Source organism: Amblyomma maculatum, chromosome 9 (assembly GCF_055883805.1).
Source record: "Amblyomma maculatum isolate TAMU_Amacu chromosome 9, ASM5588380v1, whole genome shotgun sequence".
NCBI classification, from domain to species: Eukaryota; Metazoa; Arthropoda; class Arachnida; order Ixodida; family Ixodidae; genus Amblyomma; species Amblyomma maculatum.
Genome location: NC_139352.1, coordinates 114,976,368 through 114,994,968, shown reverse-complemented (window position 1 = coordinate 114,994,968; position 18,601 = coordinate 114,976,368). Strand labels below are relative to the sequence as shown.

The window sequence follows — 18,601 nt, the reverse complement described above, 5'->3', positions numbered from 1 at the left end:
GATTTTAGAGAAAGTCTGTCCATGTCCCCAGAAATGCCCCAGTTTTTATACACTGTCTTGTCCCTAGGTACCTAGATAGGGAATCTTTTGTCCTTGAGCACTGGCCAATCGAAGAGCACCACTTGGCATTTTTGCACACAGCACCATGAAGACACGCCTTCCGAATTCCTTCACATAGGCCATGGCACGTGGGCGAATACGTCACTAGTGTCCCACGGGTAGACCTGGTTCTTGACGCACAATGCTGGGGCCGGCGATGCATGCCTCTTTCTTCCACCGCTGCCTTTGGCAAGAGCGTAATTTGAAGGGCAGACTCCCGGAGCGTTCACCGCACCTGGGTATCCGATGAAACGCGAGCTTGTTGCTTCGCGCAGGGCCTTGACCGCCGTCGTCAAGGCAGGCCTGTTGCTATGTCCAGGTTGATATCTGCTTCCTCAAGTGCTCCTGGCAATGACGACACGCTGGCGCCTTCACAGACGTGACCGCACAGACCGCTACTGGAATGGCATGAGGAGTGTGTCTACCTGAGGTACTTGTAGCTCCTTTAAACCTTCGGTGTAAAGTTTAAAGGTTGCCAATGTTGAGTAGTAGCATGCCTGCCAACAACCTTAGTTAATTTGTTGCGACAAGCTAGCTTATCATAAGCTAGCTTGTCTTCAATTTTGTTTTTTTTGCATGAAGCTGCATATCTTAAAATTTAAAAAACTCTTCTGGGAGTGAGGAGATTGAAGGCATGATGCCTGAAGACACTTCAGAGGAAGGTTGAGCCAGGTTGAAGGTTGAGCACTCAAGGCATATGTAGACGTGCATCTTTTCTTGACTTGTGGTGTAGGAGCAGTTTAAGAAAAACCCGTGGCCCTGTGGGGCACATTCATTGCTTCCGTTGCATCACTAATCCACAATTTAAGGTGCTCACGCTATCTCCCACGCCCCTCCCCCTGTGTCCCCTGATAACTGCATGTGCTTCCTGAGCACTGCTGCAGCTGCGACATTCCCCTCGCCCCCCACCGTCTCACAGCAGCGAGTTCCTGGAGAGTCTTCCTTGAACTGGGTGACTAGTATATTTAAGGAACAGCGCAAAGGACGGGACACAGAGACACAAGAAAGCACAAACACGAGGCGCTTGTATTTGTGCTTTCTTGTGTCTCTGGGTCTCGTCCTTTGAGCTGTTCCTTAAATATGCAAAACCAACTAGCCCGCCAACTCAGCTCTTGGTGACTAGTGTTGACCTCGAGTCGCTCCCGTAACTCTGCCCAGCAGGCAACTGAGCTGCATGCAGGGCTCTGTTCTGTCAGCTTATGCTGATTGATGCACTATGCCAGTAATCTTACCTTCACCAATTTTTCTATCAGATCATTTTACTGCAACTAATTAGCAGAAGATTTTTTAACATGAAACTTGGGATGCTGAACATGTTGCTATATATAGCGAGAAAAGGTGTGTGAGTTGTGAATTAACTGTTCTGATGGTTTTCAAGCTGAATAGCAGTGAGAAATGGTGTCAGTGAAATTATTACTTTATTACTTGTTGTGCAGCCAGTTTCACTTTCTTTTAAAATATCCATGGCTGCATTTTTATCATCACTAGTTTTACACACTGGAACATTGTGCATGTGTAAATTTGGTTAGTTTTCCTTTTTTTCATGCATAGCTTTCCGATCAGTTGTCGGGATGCTTTTTGCTTTGTGCCCATTAAAGGGTCCAGGAAATGCCGTATACTGAGTTAAAGTAAAGCAAATGAGTGATAGTACTCCATCACTTGTGACTCCACCAAAACAATTTTTGAGCTAGCTCATTGGCAACAGAGATATCGGGGATTAAAAATGATGTTCCTCTTTTCCCCTCTCAACTCTTTTATTCTCTTGACTGTGCCACACGGATACCCTGTGATTGCCATTGCACAAGTTTCCAGTGGTTCCCGGTTACTCCAGTAGTTAACTTCATCCGAAGCACGCGTGAAGCAGTTTGCTGTAAGCCGATTCCTTTACGTTGAGCCCTATGGCAAAACTAGCCAATTGTCTCGCATTGTTTTTATCCAAGAGCACATCTTAACAGAATTTGTCTTTCTACTATATATAGAATCATGCTACAATAAACTTGGATTTTGTCTAATTGTGGTGATAAGGCCGATGACAACAAATGAATATTCTGGGAGTGCAATAAATGAACTCTTTACTGGTTTGACTTGAGCCCGCAAAAGAACTAAGTGATTCGGCGGTGGCGATAACAGCAGGCGTGCTTGCTGTTCATTGAACTACGAATACCCACTGTTTCTAGCTGCGCTCAATTTAAAATTTGTAAAGGAACATCTAGATAAAGCTGCTTAAAGGGATAAGAACAACCTGGAACATTGTGGAAACAGAGGCGAATAGTTGGAATCATTTGCGATACATCTCGGCTTGATTTGGATGACAAAGAAAATGAAGTGACTACTGGGCATAAATAAACAAAGAACACAAGGTTGTGTGTTGCGGCACATGCACATGCCAACAGCTGCCAGCAGCAACAAATGATTACAGGGGCTCACAGCAATATGGCGTATTTGCTCGATTCTAACGCCCCCTTTTTTCACTGTAATGCCCTAAGTGGACGAGTGCTTAGAAATTAATCCTTTCCCTCTCCCCTCTTTCTGAGGCAATATCTTGACGAGATGGAGGCAAGAAATAATTATAATTATATAATTTATTATATGGATGGCAAATAAACCTGGCAAACCTTTTTTGGCAGACACATTTGCAGGTCTCGTAAACTTCAAGCTGTAGACAGCCCTCTACGAACTTGTCTTGGCCTCCGTTATGGCTCTCAAACAACTGACGCCAAACCAAGCAGCGTGTTCCCATGATGTGCGTGAATCTCTCCGGACGCCGCTGATACCAGGCCCATTTTATTTCTCCTCTGACGACTTTAAGAAATTTATAACAGCTACTGCATGTTTAGTATCAAACTAGGACCACGCACATTCTTGAAGTACCGGATTATGGTTTCTTCCAAGGTTTTGTAATAACTATAAATTACAGACATTGCAGTACAATTTGCCATAAATCTTAAATAAATACCGTATGGCGCAAAATCCCACTCTAAGTGATGTCCGATCACTTTTTATTTTATTTAAACATACTGCTAGTCTCGTATTTGAGGCCGTTGCAGGAAAGGGGCACAATATACTTTGAAACAAACAAAGTTCAAATATGCGCGGACATAGGTACACAAAATCAATTTTTAGTATGGAATAGGCTTTTGTATTCACTTGGTTTCGTAGCTAATTTCTATATATTCATGAAAATTGTGTTCCAGATAATTTACACTATTTTATATTTGTCTCATACATTGTAAATACTTTCATCTGCCAAACTGTTCGTTGTTGTGACTTTTTTTTTTCTTTTTTCTATATGCACTGGTATGCCATTCATTTCTGTTTTGCACTGTTGCTTGTACTCTCAAATTATTGCTCTCTAATGCCATATTTTTTATTCTGCTTTGCTGCTGTCTATTAGATGCTGTCTTTGGTCATCTGATGAGAAGGGAGGAGTCGCTGGAGAAAGATTCGATGTTGGGAAAGGTTGAGGGTCACCAGAAAAGGGGTAGGCAGCGAACGCGGTGGTTGGATGGCATCCTCAAGGCGCTGCAGGTAAAGTTATGTGATGTTAGGAAGATAGTGGGAGACCGGAAGGCGTGGCGTGATATGGTCCAGAGGGTCACGAAGAGTCTGACACGACTGAACTGAACTGAACTGATTAGTTGTTGTATCGCCATCTGCCAAGCGATAGGGTTCCACGGCCTCGTCAAGCTGTTATAACAGCTTTTAGTCGTGCGACCCGTCCAGGATGTTTTCTGGGCAAGATATAGAGATATATATTTTAATGGCAACAGGAGATGTCTGCCTGGTGGTAAGCCTAGCATGCTACTCCTGATGAGGGTTGAGGGATGAGGGTGACAGATTGTGGGAGGGGAAGGGGAAATAAATGAGAAAAAAAAGAGAATCGGTGTCGCACACTTTCACACGCACATAAGCACACACAGATGAGTTTTAAAGGGTATTGATCAACCCTGTGTCCTTAAGAAAAGTTAACTTGTTTTCTGGGCAAGTAAAAACATTAAATTAAATTAAATGTAACAACATGCTGGTAAAGTTATTGAGGTCGCTCGCAGTCAGGTTTTGATGTTCTGTGCTGCCATCTGTCATACAGTGTCGAACACAGCAACACAGAAACCAGAGAGTGCGCTTGACGGCCTTGGATATACGCTCTTCCTAGCTTAGATGCGCATGCATTTTTTTGTTTCTTAAAAAATATTTTGCCAAACCAAAAATAAAGGGGGAGGGGGTTGTGCTTGGATTTGCGGAAATATGGTAGTAAAAACTAGGATGTAGTAAAGTGAAACTGAAGCCCCAGTTTGCTTGCATTGACTGTGCATTTTTTTTTTTTTTCAAGTAAATGAGGCAAAGCATGTAGTACACAGGAGAAAAAAAAAGTAATAAAGCTGGCTACGAATATTAAAAGAAGGTGGCACAGCTCATTAAGGAAGTACAAAGAAGTAAAAGTGCAGCGATAAGTAGGGATGCGAAGAAACAGCTGAAAATTTGCAGCAGTGTGCAGCGTGAAGCATGAAGCACAGCTGTGACAAGAAAGGAGGTATAGCATGTGCGGTTTTGCCACGCTTGAATGTGTGGCACGCATTTCTCAATTATTGCTTCTTAAATGGCAGAACCAACGAAAGATGAAACCATGTTCATGCAAAGCTTTGGTTTTCATCTGAAATGAAGCTTGTGCTGTTTTCATAGCCATGTATTTGTGCTAAAGTAGTACTCCCACATGATGTAAACATAAAATCGGATGACTGAAAAAAATTGCACAGAGACGATAAGAGAAGGATGAAAGATAATTCAAAGCATTTCTTTTAACTACAGTGCTTCTTTTGTAAACCAGTGAGACGTCTTTAGTAAGTAGCTATAATTACCAGGCCGCAGCTTCACGGTCATGTCATCGCCAATCAGCTGATATAGTAAAGGCTTTAGCCAGTCGGAGTGCCTTTACTGTAGAGGTGTTCTACTTAATAAGAATGCTGAATGTCGGGAAGTTCTACAAGCCTTATCCAGTGAACCGCCAACACCCAGGCAGACAACAGGTGTTGCAGTTTAAGAAATGTACACAGTTTTGAAGTTGCACTGCTCAAAAGGGGGAACATGCACTTGAGCTGAGCCATTTCATTCATTTTTTTGTTAGTGGAATTGTAGAGGCTCCGATTCCGTGCGCAATGAACACCATTGTCTACCTCTCTACAGCCAGCGGATGTTTACGTCAGCAGGCTAGCAGCGCCAACCTCCTCGGCAGGCACAGTGGGGGTGCATGATGCAGCGTGAAATAAAATCTCAGTTTTGAGGCTGCCCGACTGCGCGGCGATCACATTCACGTTTCGCTCCTTTGTCTCTCATGCACGTCTGTCTATAGCGGATGCTTTTCGCGCCCCTATAGAATAGTGGTAATACAGCCGTTATTTCTCACTGTTGTGCCCTGTTTCCAACTCAGCCCTAAGGTGAGAAGTACTGATTTCACCATGTTACGGATACACAATAGCTGCAAAGCATGTTGCTGAATCCTTTCGGTTAATTTCTGCAAACTGTCCTTAACATGTGTTGCTACTGGTACTTGGCGTGCTCAACATCATCATCTTTTTTACTCCCCTCGCAGCATCAGTGGAGAGCTAAAGTTCCCCCGCTCCTGCGCAGTACGGGGAAACAAGTTTTGTCTGCTCTGAGCACTCTACATATTGTTGCCTCAGTGTGCCAAGTCCCTGGAGCTCCTTTTCCTGAGCAGTTCTCTTAGTGTGACATTTAATGCTTTGTCTGCAAGCCTACACTGGTAGCTGTTTTGATATTGCTTTGGAAAAATGTAGTTCTGATGTTTTGGAAAGCAGCCCAAATATGCTGTCGTACTGCAGTACTGCGACGTCAACAAAGTGGTGTGGTGTTTGCCGGTACACAGTCCTCAGCTATGCACTTCTCATGCACGGCTTATTACCTCTTATTATTTATTACTTCCAGTTCTATTACTTCAGGCAGTCAGCTATGCATGTAAGAGTCTGCTCTGAAAATCTCTACAAGATGGTACTATATGTCTTTTTAGCAAAGCAGTGCTTAAAGAGGTCATGACACCAATTTTAGAATATAAACTGTTTATTGCACATAAAGGATTGCAATCAGTTTTGATTAATTAACTGTTTATTGCATCTTATTCTTGATGTGCCAAGCAACTAAACCTCGAAGTTTCAGCTTGGTGGGAGCTGCAGATATTTTAAAAATAGTATTTTCGTTCCTTCGTAAACAGCTTGCTGATCAGGCCGTCTGCTGCATGTTTTGTGCACGAGCAGTGTCGACCACGGTTGCGCTATTCTAGGCACTGTAGTTAAGCGAAGCCGATGTGGTGGACCAAACAGCAATTGTGCCGTTAACCACAGTTACCGTAAACTGCTTTTCGATCTCTGTTGCCTGTGGGCAGGATTCAGGAGCACATCGATGCCCGCAAGTATGAAAGCCGCAGGAGTTGGCCCGCTCTAACAATTACGTACACACTATACACTCAAATATGTTTCAAAAGCAACGCATAAAATCTTCGAGTACCATTGTACTAAAAGGGGACTACATTGAGGCACCCAATGCCCTGTGCCGTCTTAGCAGCATCGTTTATGCTGCTCGTCAGGCCCAATTCCAGCCTCAGCCGCATCATGAAAGTAGACTATAAGTTCACGAGGCACAGGATGCCGCAAGCTTATAGCAATGGGGCCGCCCGCAAGTACGATTAACGACTGCGCTCTGCCCATCTGCTTCTCCATAATCGTCACTAGGCCTGCATTGCTTAGCATCGAAGCCGTAGCGAACGGCCCTTTGTAAGTGATCAGTGAGGCGTTTTATTAGAAGGACCACTCAATCATGAAATTTTCTCTCAGTCCTATTGTTTTGTAGTGAAGGAAATTATTATTTTCGGCGACGCCATAGTAGTGAAGCTAGTGTAGAAGAACACGGGCACCGCACCGGCAGAAGCTGCTATGTGACTGTAAGCAAAAACTCCCATCGTATGGGTCAACATTTCTTAAAGAGCATTTATTTTTAAATACCCTTTTTCTGTGGCCTAAAATTATTACGCGAAAAAACAAATTTTACCATGCTTTTCTTACACAGGCGCTGGGGATCTGCTGTTTCGCTGGCACGGGCGGCTTGCGGAAGGCTCGAAGAACATGGCCGTCGTGGCGGTGTTTATGAGGGGGGTGGGGGCAGTGCTGCTCTGGGTGATGGTGGCAGTCGCGCTGAAGTAGTATCTGCGGGCAAGAACAAAATCACGCTTCACTACAGCCTGTGTTCTGTTTTCAGAAACATGCTGAGTACACTCATTGGAAGTCATGCTGGTTTTGAGAAGGCGCGAATACAGTAGTGTATCAGCAGCTTATCGGCGTTGGCACAGCAGGAGATCATGCGGAGTCGGTCTGTGACGTCGCCAATAGTCTCATCATGGCGATCGCTGTCAGTGGGAGGAGGTTCGCGGTCTCAACTTCAGTCATTTGTTTGGAAATAAAGGATGTGTCTAGGGTTCTCAAATTTCGAAAATAAAATAATAAGGTCTGGTATTATCGGCCAGACTACAAAGCTGCAATATATTGGATGACCATGGCATGACCCTTTTAATAAGAAAAATCATCTGAATTTACTTGCTAGCTTTTAAGTAAGCCTTTCTGGCAGCTTATTCTTGGCTTCTGTTTCGTTAGTTGCACTTGTTGCCAAACTAGTACCCAATGTTTGTAGTAGAAGTAAAATACCACTGGTGTTCAGTGTTGCTCAAAGGAAACATTGTGTCAGGAGATAGTTGCACTGAGCCAGCAAGCAAGTCGCTTTGGGACGTTAAGTCTTATAAACCAAACCAAGCTCAGCTTCTCACATTTGCACCTTTTGCATCCCTGCGGTATTTCTGAAGAAAACTGTAATAGGAAAAGGAAGTGCAAGGAAATAAGCTGCACTAATATCAGAATGTGATGTCTGTGTGCTTTTTGCTGTTGTATTTGTTTAGTGCTACTTTATTACTACTGTCATATTTCTCACCATTATTTTGGAATTTTTCGCATTTTGCTTTGCTTTTTGTATTTTTACTACCGGTGTTTGAATGTCCTCGCTTTCTACTAATTTCGTGCTATTTTCTTCTATTTATTTTTCTTTACTTTTTGTGCAAACTTTGATTTCACTTTAAGGGGACGCGGGTCTTAAACTGGTCAAAAATGGGTGAAAAATCGATTTTGACAAAAATGCATTTTCGGAATGTTTGCACCTTTGAGCACTAGCCTTCAACATAGCAACATTGAATTCGGTCTGGAAATATGATAAAATTGACTTCTAAACCCCACGGGAGCCTCGAAAGGGCCAAAATTGTCCAAACTTCCTGCGCGCACCGCGAGTGAAGCAGCCGGCTGGTCACCGCCATCTTGGGCTTGTTTTGAAGCTTATTTCTTTTTGCGCATTTTGCGGCATCTCCAAATGACGTTGCTAAAGTGAACTAGAATATTGGGTAGTGAGCTCACTTTCCGCCGACGGCGTGCGTTGCCGTGTCTCCGAAAACGGCAACAATTTTGTATTTTCAAAGGCGCCCGCACTGAAGCGTTGCCGTCTTCGTCTATGGGAGCCTCTGCCGGCCTCCGCTACCTCGCCGCCTTCGCCGATGGTGTGCAGGCTTTGCGCTCAGCTGTGCTTTCTATATGAGCCACTTTTTACAATTATAGAGAAGATAATGGTTTTGTAGGAAGTATATCGCGCTTCTTGCTGTTGCGTGTGAAATGGCACCGCACCTTTTGAATCGCTGTTTTACGCCCAGGTGAAAAACGGGCTGCGTTCATGTGAAAGATGTGCCAAAGCCGCCGTTGTTCAGCGTGCCAAAGGATGAAGCGCTTCGAAGACTCTGGGAGAAGATCTTACATTGAGCAGATAAGCCCCTCGAAGACACAAGCGTAGTTTACGAACTACACTTTGAGCCGCACTACATAATTCACGGCTATGCATGTACAGCTAGAAGCAGTATGAAAGGGAACACGGGAGCGCGTGGCCTTTCCGCTTTGCAAAGCGCTGTCACCAACACAAGACGAGAATGGCTGGCACCAAGGGTATGCTCGGAAAGAGCAGCCGACCAAGGTCACTTCGGAGGCGTCTTTAACACTGATTCTTATCACCACTCGGTGACAGCGCATTTAAAAGCGTGGAGGCCACGTGCTCCCATGTTCCCTTTCATATTTCTACTAGCTACACACATCATTGACGGCAAGGAAGTGCGAATCCCAAGCCGGAAGCACTCTAGTTAGCAGTGACGCTGTTCCGACTTTTCTCCCAAATCTACCAGCATGTCTGACAAAGAGCAGTGAAAGAGAGGCCTCCTCGGAAAAGAAAGACTGAGTCTTGCTGTTTGTGAAGTCTTTTGTTCTGTTGTACTGCTGAAGAAAAAAAATTTCTTGACATTTTCCAACCAACATTTCGTTTACACCGTTTTCGTCACACTGCTATTTCCAAGAAATATGCTCCTTTAAAAAATAAAAATGATTGCACCAACATCAGTCGATGAAAAGGCAGAAAAAGAAAACATCTGATACATCGATCGTAGTGCCAAAGAATTAATTGCATTTCACGTTGGAGTATTATCAGTATTATCAAACTGAGCAACCATTGATGCAGGCGCATGATTTCTGGCACAGATGGGGCAAGTTGAAGTCAGACTGTTTAGTTTACCTCTAACGTCCCGCCGCGGTAGCTCAGCGGTTACTGCCCTCGATGGCTGAACCCAAGGATGCGTAATCGAATCTCGCGGCCGCGACGGCAGCTTTTTGATGGAGGCGAAAAGCAAGGCGCCTGTGTGCTGTGCGATATCACTGCGTAAAATGAAGCGTAAAAGGGCACTTTGATAAATTGGAATGAAAAGTATATTAGTTAATATTCGGTGTAGTTCATTTTAGGAGAAGTGATGACCACAGTAGCAGTGCTATTGCATGGAACTAAATCAAACTGGAAACCAAATGCAGACTGCAGATGCAGATATCTAGGCGAGTTGGCATGAGTACATAGCCAGCATCTAACTCGAATTCTTGTGACGGATTTTTCTGCTTCACCGATCGATCTTGCCAAAACACCGTCATTTGTGTGGATGTAATCGTTTTTTTAGGAGCACAGTTAATTTTATTCGCTCATGAAGATAAACTAGCAAGAGAAATTCTAGAAGCTTTTCTTGTAGAGTATCAGTTGTCCGTCTGTGGTGGTGTCACAGAAGGAATTGGACTTATTAAGGACTCTGTATGTCAGCCAATAGATTGAAGATATGAACTCGATACGTGCTCATTGTGCAGAGTCTTGTGGACACACTAGCTTTATTGCTATGGACACGTATTTGCTAGTGTACAGTGCGTGTGCCAGGTGTTTTTATTTTTGTTTGTTTGTTCTTTTTGCCTTGATATATATTTCTTTATTTTTATTGTTTATATTAGTTTTAATTTCTTATTTCAGTTATTCGTTATAACATTTGCATTTTTTCTTTTTCTTTTTTTGCTATCTGGAGTTAAGAAGAAGTTGAAGTGAGCACTTGTTGTGGCCTTATATTCTCTCTGTGTCCGTGTTTGTGCGCTCATGTTAGCTCTGCAGATGTATTTCGTTGCCTGTGTCATGTATAATGTTTGTATGAAGCAGTGGTGCTCTTGTTGTCTCTGCTCGAGCTTGATGCGTTTTCGAGTTGCGCCTGGTGCACAGAAGAAACTGCAACAGTGGTTGTTCACAAGGGTGCATGTGATGAGCCATTTACCGAGCAATTAATTTTCTTTCTTTTCTGAATATTTTACATGTGCTATGAAGGCTGTCATCTCATTTCGCCTGTGTGCATGTGTGTACGCGTGTGCTATTTAAAGGCATGTGTCGTGTCCAGATGCTATGAATGCCATCGTGTGTCCCATTCTACCTGCATGCATGTGTGTTTAAGGCAAGTGTCCACTCAAGGTTTGGAATGCAGAGAAATATCTCTAGCTGAGTGTATGCCTCCCTGGTAGTTGAATTCGTTCATTTGCACATGACAAAATAAAGCTGTTCGTGCTGCCTTTATTACAAGTTTGTCAGTCAGGCCCCGTTAAGAGTTTAGCGTCCCAAACTCTTCTACATGTTATCTATGAAGGGAGGTATGTCCCTTGCAGCTTGGGAAACATGCTTTCTTCGCGCAGGCTTGGCCACCCCTACTGGCGAGCTGCCTCAACAGACTTCGGAGGCTGGAACACAGCATTACGTCTGCCCCGAATGTGGCTACGTCACAGATCCCAAGCACACTCTCGAGCTTCACCAGAGGAAACACACTGAAGAGTGTCCCTTCCTCTGCTGCCTTTGCAGCCAGGGCTTTACAAGGAGGGACGTCTTGGCGAATCATCTTCGCATCCACACGGGAGACAAGCCATACTGATGTCACCTGTGGCTTAATGTATTTGCTCAGTATACCACTCTAGAGAACCACTTGATGTGCCACGGCTGTGAAAAACCATTCAAGTGTTGTTTCTGCTTCCGGGCATTCAAAACCAATGTGGGTCTGAAATACCATAAACTCAGATACCACCCAAAAGAATCCACTGTTCCATGAAGCTGCAGTGTGAGCTATCAGCAGCACGGAATGATGCGCTTGATAGAAACTGTTATGCATTTTGTGAAAAAAAAAAAATCTGCCCTCAAGGTCTTTCTTCAAAGGACTCATTCTTAAAGGCATCCATACCTTTGTCAAGGAGCATGTTGACTAATATTACATGGTACCATGGTGCCAAAGAAGACATCACATGTAATAACAATCTGACGTAAACCATTGCTCGCATGAACAGTTTCTTTTTAATTCATGAGCAATGAACATAGACGTGAAAGTGCTATGCCTAAGGCAGGCCTGCCTACTATGTAGAGCGTTTATTTGTGTTTAGAATAATACTCTGTCTAGTCTTTTTTTATCCGGTGTCTCTACTAGTAAATATGGTTATGCAACTTGCTTTTAAAGGTAGACAGGGACTGCATTGTGTTTGCTTTGAACACCATTCTTATTCTGTGCAGTGTTAGCCTAGTGAGATTTGAGAAAAGATATTTTTTCTTGACATAGAAGTCACAAAAAGAATTGTTTCTTTTTCTATGTTCTTGTTATGTAGAGAGGAGAGGTACATAATTGCTGTCCTACAGGGATGTATCATCTCTGTACCACCCTTAGAAGTCGAAGAAATGCAGTGTTTATATTTTCGAGGCCATTTCTAATCACTCACTTTGTTTGGGTGCCTTACACTTTTAATGCTCTTGTTTCTTGGTTAAAAAGAGAAGCAGCAGTTTTGGTAACGCATTTCTATGTCACAGCTATCGTGAAACCTCGGCTATTTCATCTGCAGCTTCTGTGTTGAAAACCAACAATTCTCATGCTTCAGTTGAAAGCCTACCATCCAACTCTTGGTGACATCTAGTGGCATGTTAAATAGGGCCTCGATAAATAGGGCCTATATAACATGGTTTTTATTCCCAGTTTGTGCACTTTTATTTGAAAGCACTGGGAAAGTTTGAGGTAGCCCTTTGCTCAGTTCAGGTACTGTGTTGCAGTTCACTTCATTTTTTTATGTGCATTATATTCCATTCTTAATAAACAAAATACTGAGTGCATTCTAGGGATTTGACTTGCCTTGGGCAAACATATTTTGTGAAAATTGGCTCTGCATTTCAGCACAACAAACAGGCTGCACGCCACAGTTGATAACAGAGTGTGCTTACATTTGTAGTATTTTTCGCACCAGACTGTTCCCATATTCAAGCATAAATTCTGCTTTCAACTTTGTCACTGGTATTATGTCATAGTAATTTATTACTAGACAGTGGTGTTATGTCAGACCTTATTGTTAGTAACAACTCCTCCATGTTGTGTCTAAGATATCCCAGCTCCTTGCTCTAGTACATCTCTGGGTGAAGGGGAAATTAGCCTCTATCCACCATATTGAGGTCTTGCACACATGCAGTGGCACATGCTTGGTTGGCTGTACTCCGGCACTCCTCTTGCGGGGCTGTCTAGGTATAGTTGGTTAGCACTAGATAATTAGGGGCAGAAAGCTTATTCTGAGCACAGCACTGGTTGCACCTTTCCAGTTTCTCTCACTAGTGTAATACTAATTGTGCTGAGCTGCCAGATTAAATCTATTAAGTGCTTGTCATAGTTTATCCTGAGCATGCATGTTCACAATGGCCTGAAACTTCTGTAATGCTCAGGGAGCTTGAGTTGTGACATCGATAGCTGCTCAAGCTGTTGCTTATGCGATTGTTCAGAATTCGGATCAAAATTCAAGAGTAATAGTAGGCATGATGCTAGCTGATTTTATTTATTGACATCTTCATAGCTTGTGAACACATTTATAAAATAAAATGTCTTTCTTAAGTAAACTAATCTGTAAACTTCTGGTGGCAGCTGAAATGGATTGTAATGAAATCCATATAGCAAATGTTTTGCACATAGCCCGCTCCGGCATATAATCTGCACTCCTAATTTAAGCGCCACGATGGAAAAAAAGGTTATCCCCTCGTATAACTCTCAAGCTTTCTTGAAAGGCCAACAGTTAGGCACTTTTATAGCTGCAGAGACAGCAATTGTGTTGTAGAGTTTATTTTAGCAGCTCAATGCAATGCTCAGTTTGCCACAATCGCTGCACTCTTCCAGTGCTTTTTCACCCCTGCCAAAGGTATCTCCCACCCCAGTTGTGCTATTGCTCATTGCTCACTTCCTGAAACTTTAGAGTGCCATATTGGCTGGAATTGCCTTCCATGCATTAATGATTCATTTTTTAAACCATTGCAACGTGTCATGGGGATGTAAAGTTCCTTATTTGTTCATATTAGCTGGAACCCTTTGATGGTGATATGAGGTGTGTGACACTGTATGCACTGCTACACATTGCCATGAAGCCTCTTCCCCTCTACTCAGCATGAAACCTGCAGTCCCACTTTTTGATCCTGTCTGTCTTCAATTTTTGGTGTGGGTTACTTGTGAGAAAATACAATGCTAACTTTCCATTATAGCCTAAAATGTCAAGTTTTAGTTCTCATGTTGTCCACTTCTAGGGTTCATGCCACATCACCAAAAGGCCACAGCAACCTTGAAGGGCACACAACACAACTTTATTATGAAGCTGTGTGATATTTATGGCTATGGTTCGGTTAAATTCAGTGTGGTGCAAAAATGAGGCAAACATCTTGTGTCTTGGCACCTGCATTTTGGATTCGTTGTTGTGAAGAACAAAGAATGAAAGCTACTTATAAACAATATTTTTCGGTATATAAGATGCTTTCTTTTTTACATTACAAAAATTTTGCTAGTGCGTCCTACGTAGTGGTGTGTCTTGTATGCATTTTTTTTCTGCTTTGTGCAATGTTTCATGGTAAATGTAATCGTAAGATGGCAGTGATAATGACTTCTGAGAATATGAAATTTTGTGTTCATCACAGATCGCAAGCATTAATAATATGAAATGCTAAAAAATGGCAACATGCGTGTTTTTTGCCTGCCCATACACCAGAACAAGCCGACCCACTTTTCCTGTTGCCAGTTGCAACTTTCTTTGGTAGCTACTGAATGTGTATTTTCCACTTCCTTTGTGTACTGCACCCGAGACCGCTGCCAAAGCGCAACAACGATCAAAGCACTTGTTCTGATCACAAATCAAATGTCTCAGCACCGCTGTCGCCAGAAATCAGCTTTTTGATAGCACATCAAAAGGTGGAGGTTTTAAGTAAAAATAAGATGCTGCTCTGGCAGTGCAAGGGTTTTTTGGGCATAAGTGTTGCCTCTCAATCATTTCACGCATCATAAGAAGTGTTCTCGCAAGCACAAAGTATTTTGCAGTAATCTAGCTGTCTGATTTGGGTAAATTAAGGTATCTCTTATACAAGGGAGCTTCTTGTATACCAACTTTTCTTTGAAAGCCTCTAAATATTAGGGATAAGTGCTATACACTGGAAAATATGCTGTGTGTACGTATGTGCATGTTTACCTATTGTGCTAAGCTTAAGGTGTCTTCGTCACTTGTTGCCTTCCGATATGATATGTTTGTGTTATTGCACCTGGCATTACACTGCAATAATGGCAGACTATGTAGTTGAAACATTCAGTGCAATTATTTGTTAATGAAACGACAATGCTGCACTTTCTTTTCAGATATTCATTTTATTTCCCGTGTGACCCCAAGATGTTTATCCATTTTCTTTCCAATGAGGCCTCAAGATGCAGAGTACTCTTCTCACATTTTCATCTGTGAGAGCGGGAAAAAATTAGAAGAGTTCAACGCTGCTGAACTGAATATTGAGCGAAAGCAATAGCTGCGGGTGACCGAGCATTCCTCTAATTCTTCTTCTTCTCCTTCCCCAGCCCACACATAAAGCCCCGCTTTAACCAAGCCGTATGAATGGGCCTTAGTGGCCTAGATGGGTAACGAAATGCCAAGGTCCTGGCAGGCTGTTTCTAACATGAGTGGCCCATGTGAAACGAGAGACCCAAGTTGCAGCTCCTGCCAGCCCACATATAAAGCCCCTCTTTAACCAAGTCGTATGAACGTGCCTTATTGGGCTCTACGAGTAACGTAAATGCCAGGGTCCTGACAGGCTGATTCTGACATAACCGTCCCATGTGAAACGAGAGACCCAAGTTGGCAGCTCCTGCCAGCTTGGCGTCGTCTACGGGGGTCGTATAAAGGTCAAAGATCAATGGTGGTCATCGCCGTTCCACGCTGAAGGCTCAAACTGCGAGCAGTATTGCTTTTGCAATAAAATTTAGAAAAAGGAGTACAAAGAAAAAAAAAAAGCAACGGGCCTTGAAGAGGGCTCACTGCAAAGTGAGAGTTCCACTGCCCTTGCTGCGTTTTCCATATTTCATGGTGGCCCTATTCTTTCTCAGCCCATGGTTGAAATTCACCGGATGGCTCCCGAGACAGCCACACTCTAGTTACACGCACTAATACTACTGCAACGCAGAACACAGATAACAGGCATTTAACAGCTGTCGCTCTAAAATGAAGACTGGATAAAGGTGGTGTTCTTTTTTTTCCAGGTTTTTCAGCCTCCCTTTTGGCATTTCCGACAAGGTCCAAGGGTCCCTACCACCAACCAGTGGAAACTCCTTGCAAAGGCACCCTTGCCTGTCACTTGTCTGCACATCAATTCATTGTGTCAATGGCTGCTTTGTTTCATGTTTTACACGTCGGCTTGCCTTTATACATACAAGTTCACCTCATGCTTCTTTAGTTTGCTACTAATGACTGTGTTCCATTTCATGCTTTTGCCTTCTGTTCAGCATTCACATTTCTTTCTGAAGTATCAGGCAGGTGCAGTAGCATAGATTACTATAGCAGTTTTTGCACACATTCAGAATTGAGCGAGCCAGTTTGGTAGCTACGATCAGGGTGACCAAAGATTGTGGAATGTGCAATGTCTGTTCGGATAGCACACATGAACCGCCTTGTGCACCACTCTTTGTGTGTCTGATTGCATTCATAGGGGCTTTTGCACAGAAGTTATTGCATGGTAACAGTTTATTTTTGTTGTGGGTGTTAAATGATGGCAGCTGTCCAGCTGTGAAACATTTTTATATGCTGCCGTTTTTGCCATAATTGCCTTTCGGCACCAGGAATTGTATGGTGTCATGTATGAGTTAAATATTCTTGGGGGTGCTAAACACGAGCATTGGCACCAGTCTGCCTGCATGGTGCCAGGTCAAGTTGAAGAGAAAAATAAATTTGTAAAGTTGGAAGTTCAACATCGTGAAGCAATGTATAGCTTTGGGGTATGCCATAGTGGAGGCCTCAGGATTAATTTAGACCTATGGTGTTCTTTAATATGCTGTAATATCGCACAGTACACTATCTCCTTTTATGTTTCACCTCCGTCAAAAAGCAACCACTGAGGTCAGGATTTAACCCTGGTTAGGCTGCTCAGTAGCCAAGCACTGTAATCACTAAGCCACCATGGTTTGTGCAGTTCCTATAGACCACTTTACAAGGAGCAGTTCCCAATCCCTGCCCTTTATTTCTGGCCTTCTCAGCTGCCACTAACAGAATCAGTGCACTGTGTGAACCACAGCTCCATGCCTCCTCGTGCACGACTCAAATGAGATTGCCAGCTCGTTTATAGTGAGAGCGGGCAGAGCACCTTGCAGCCGGGTGCTAGCAGCCATTGAAACCAGATTGCTAGCAATGGTGGAATGGGTCTTATGACCAAATATGATGGTGCCCATGCTCTTACTGCAAAGTGTCTATAGCACTTGGTTAACTTATCAGTTTTTTATAGTGAATAACTAGAAATATGATCATAGTTTATAGATGTTAAGTACCTATGCACAGGTTATTGGAGGGGATTTCTACAGGGCTTTAATTCATTGATCTGGCATAAACTGGCAGTGTTTTGTTTTTTTAATTTCTATATTACAGACCTTACTGTAGGTAATATTTAGGGATGATTGTAGGTTTGTGAAAGATGATGGGCACAATTGCATCAGATGAAAACAGAATGCAGACTCTGCAGAGTTGTTTCAATACCTGTGTCATGCTCTACATTGATTTGAAGCAAGCAGTCGTTTTGAATATGTCTCTGCTCAAGCTTGATGTCGTCTTTTGAGAGGGCACAAAGGACTGAAAGCAGTCATCACTCGCGAGGATATGTGATGAGTTTGCACTCATGGTAGAGCTGCAAGAAATTGAGTTTCTTCTCTGCATCTTTTGCATGTTTCCTGGTGCTACTTGATTGTCTTCATGTATTCTGTCATTTTGTTCATCAGCTGGATGAGAAAACGCAATCATCCACTTGAGGATTATTGCTAGCACGTCACATTTGACTTCTGGTGGCAATCTTTATCCATCTGCACTTGAGGAAATAAGGCTGTTGTATGCATCTTACATTTCCCACTATTAGGCTATTGTTAGGCCTCCGGGTTTTCTTTGAATGGAAATGTATCCCTCATCTTTTAAGATATGCGTTCCTTCTCCTTCTGTGCAGGCTTGACCATCACTCTTGTAAGCGGCAGCTCAGTGCCTGAGCAAGATAGAGCACGGCGCTATGCCTGTCCCGAATGCGATTTTTCTACAACCTGTGACACCACCTTCAAGCAGCACCAGAAGACGCACACCGGAGAGCGCCCCTTCCGGTGTGGCAGTTGCGGCCAGGGATTTATGAGGAAGCATCACCTGAAGGCTCACATTCGCATTCACACGGGCGAGAAGCGCTACCAGTGCGACGCATGTCCCAGGTCCTTCACACATCATACGAGCCTAAAAAGACACTTATGGTCCCACAAGAGTGAAAAATCGTCCTAATGCCATTTCTCTGTAAAAGCGTATGCATGCAACGTTCAAATGAGACAGCGTGGACGCAGATGTCACCCAGAGGCATCCATCGTTCTATGCATGCTAGTGTTGAGTGTTGTGGCTTGCTGGAAACCTTTATGCACTGTACGGAAAAACAAATCTGGCCTGTAGGTCGTTCTTCACAGGGCCCATTATTAAATAGGTCCCTGATCATAGCTTTTGAAAAGAAGCATGTTGCTGTAACATTACATGGCACCTGTTGT

At 43.3% G+C, this 18,601-nt stretch overlaps 1 protein-coding gene across 10 annotated transcripts in view; it reads left to right on the top strand.

Moving 5' to 3' along the window:
* LOC146180195 (zinc finger X-chromosomal protein-like) overlaps positions 1–17,998 on the top strand; it is a 30,756-nt gene extending 12,758 nt beyond the window's left edge. For 9 of the 10 annotated variants that reach the window (XR_014700794.1, XR_014700795.1, XM_084579431.1 and 6 more), the window contains one exon: positions 11,220–17,997. Coding sequence is in view for 8 of the 10 variants with exons in the window: in XM_084579429.1 (XP_084435555.1) it covers positions 11,220–11,452 (233 nt within the window). In the remaining 2 variants the exon portion in view is untranslated. Of the gene's footprint in view, positions 1–11,219 lie in introns of all 10 variants that reach the window. The other variant, XM_084579432.1, reaches the window with a different exon arrangement.
* The last annotated feature ends 603 nt before the right edge of the window (positions 17,999–18,601 follow it).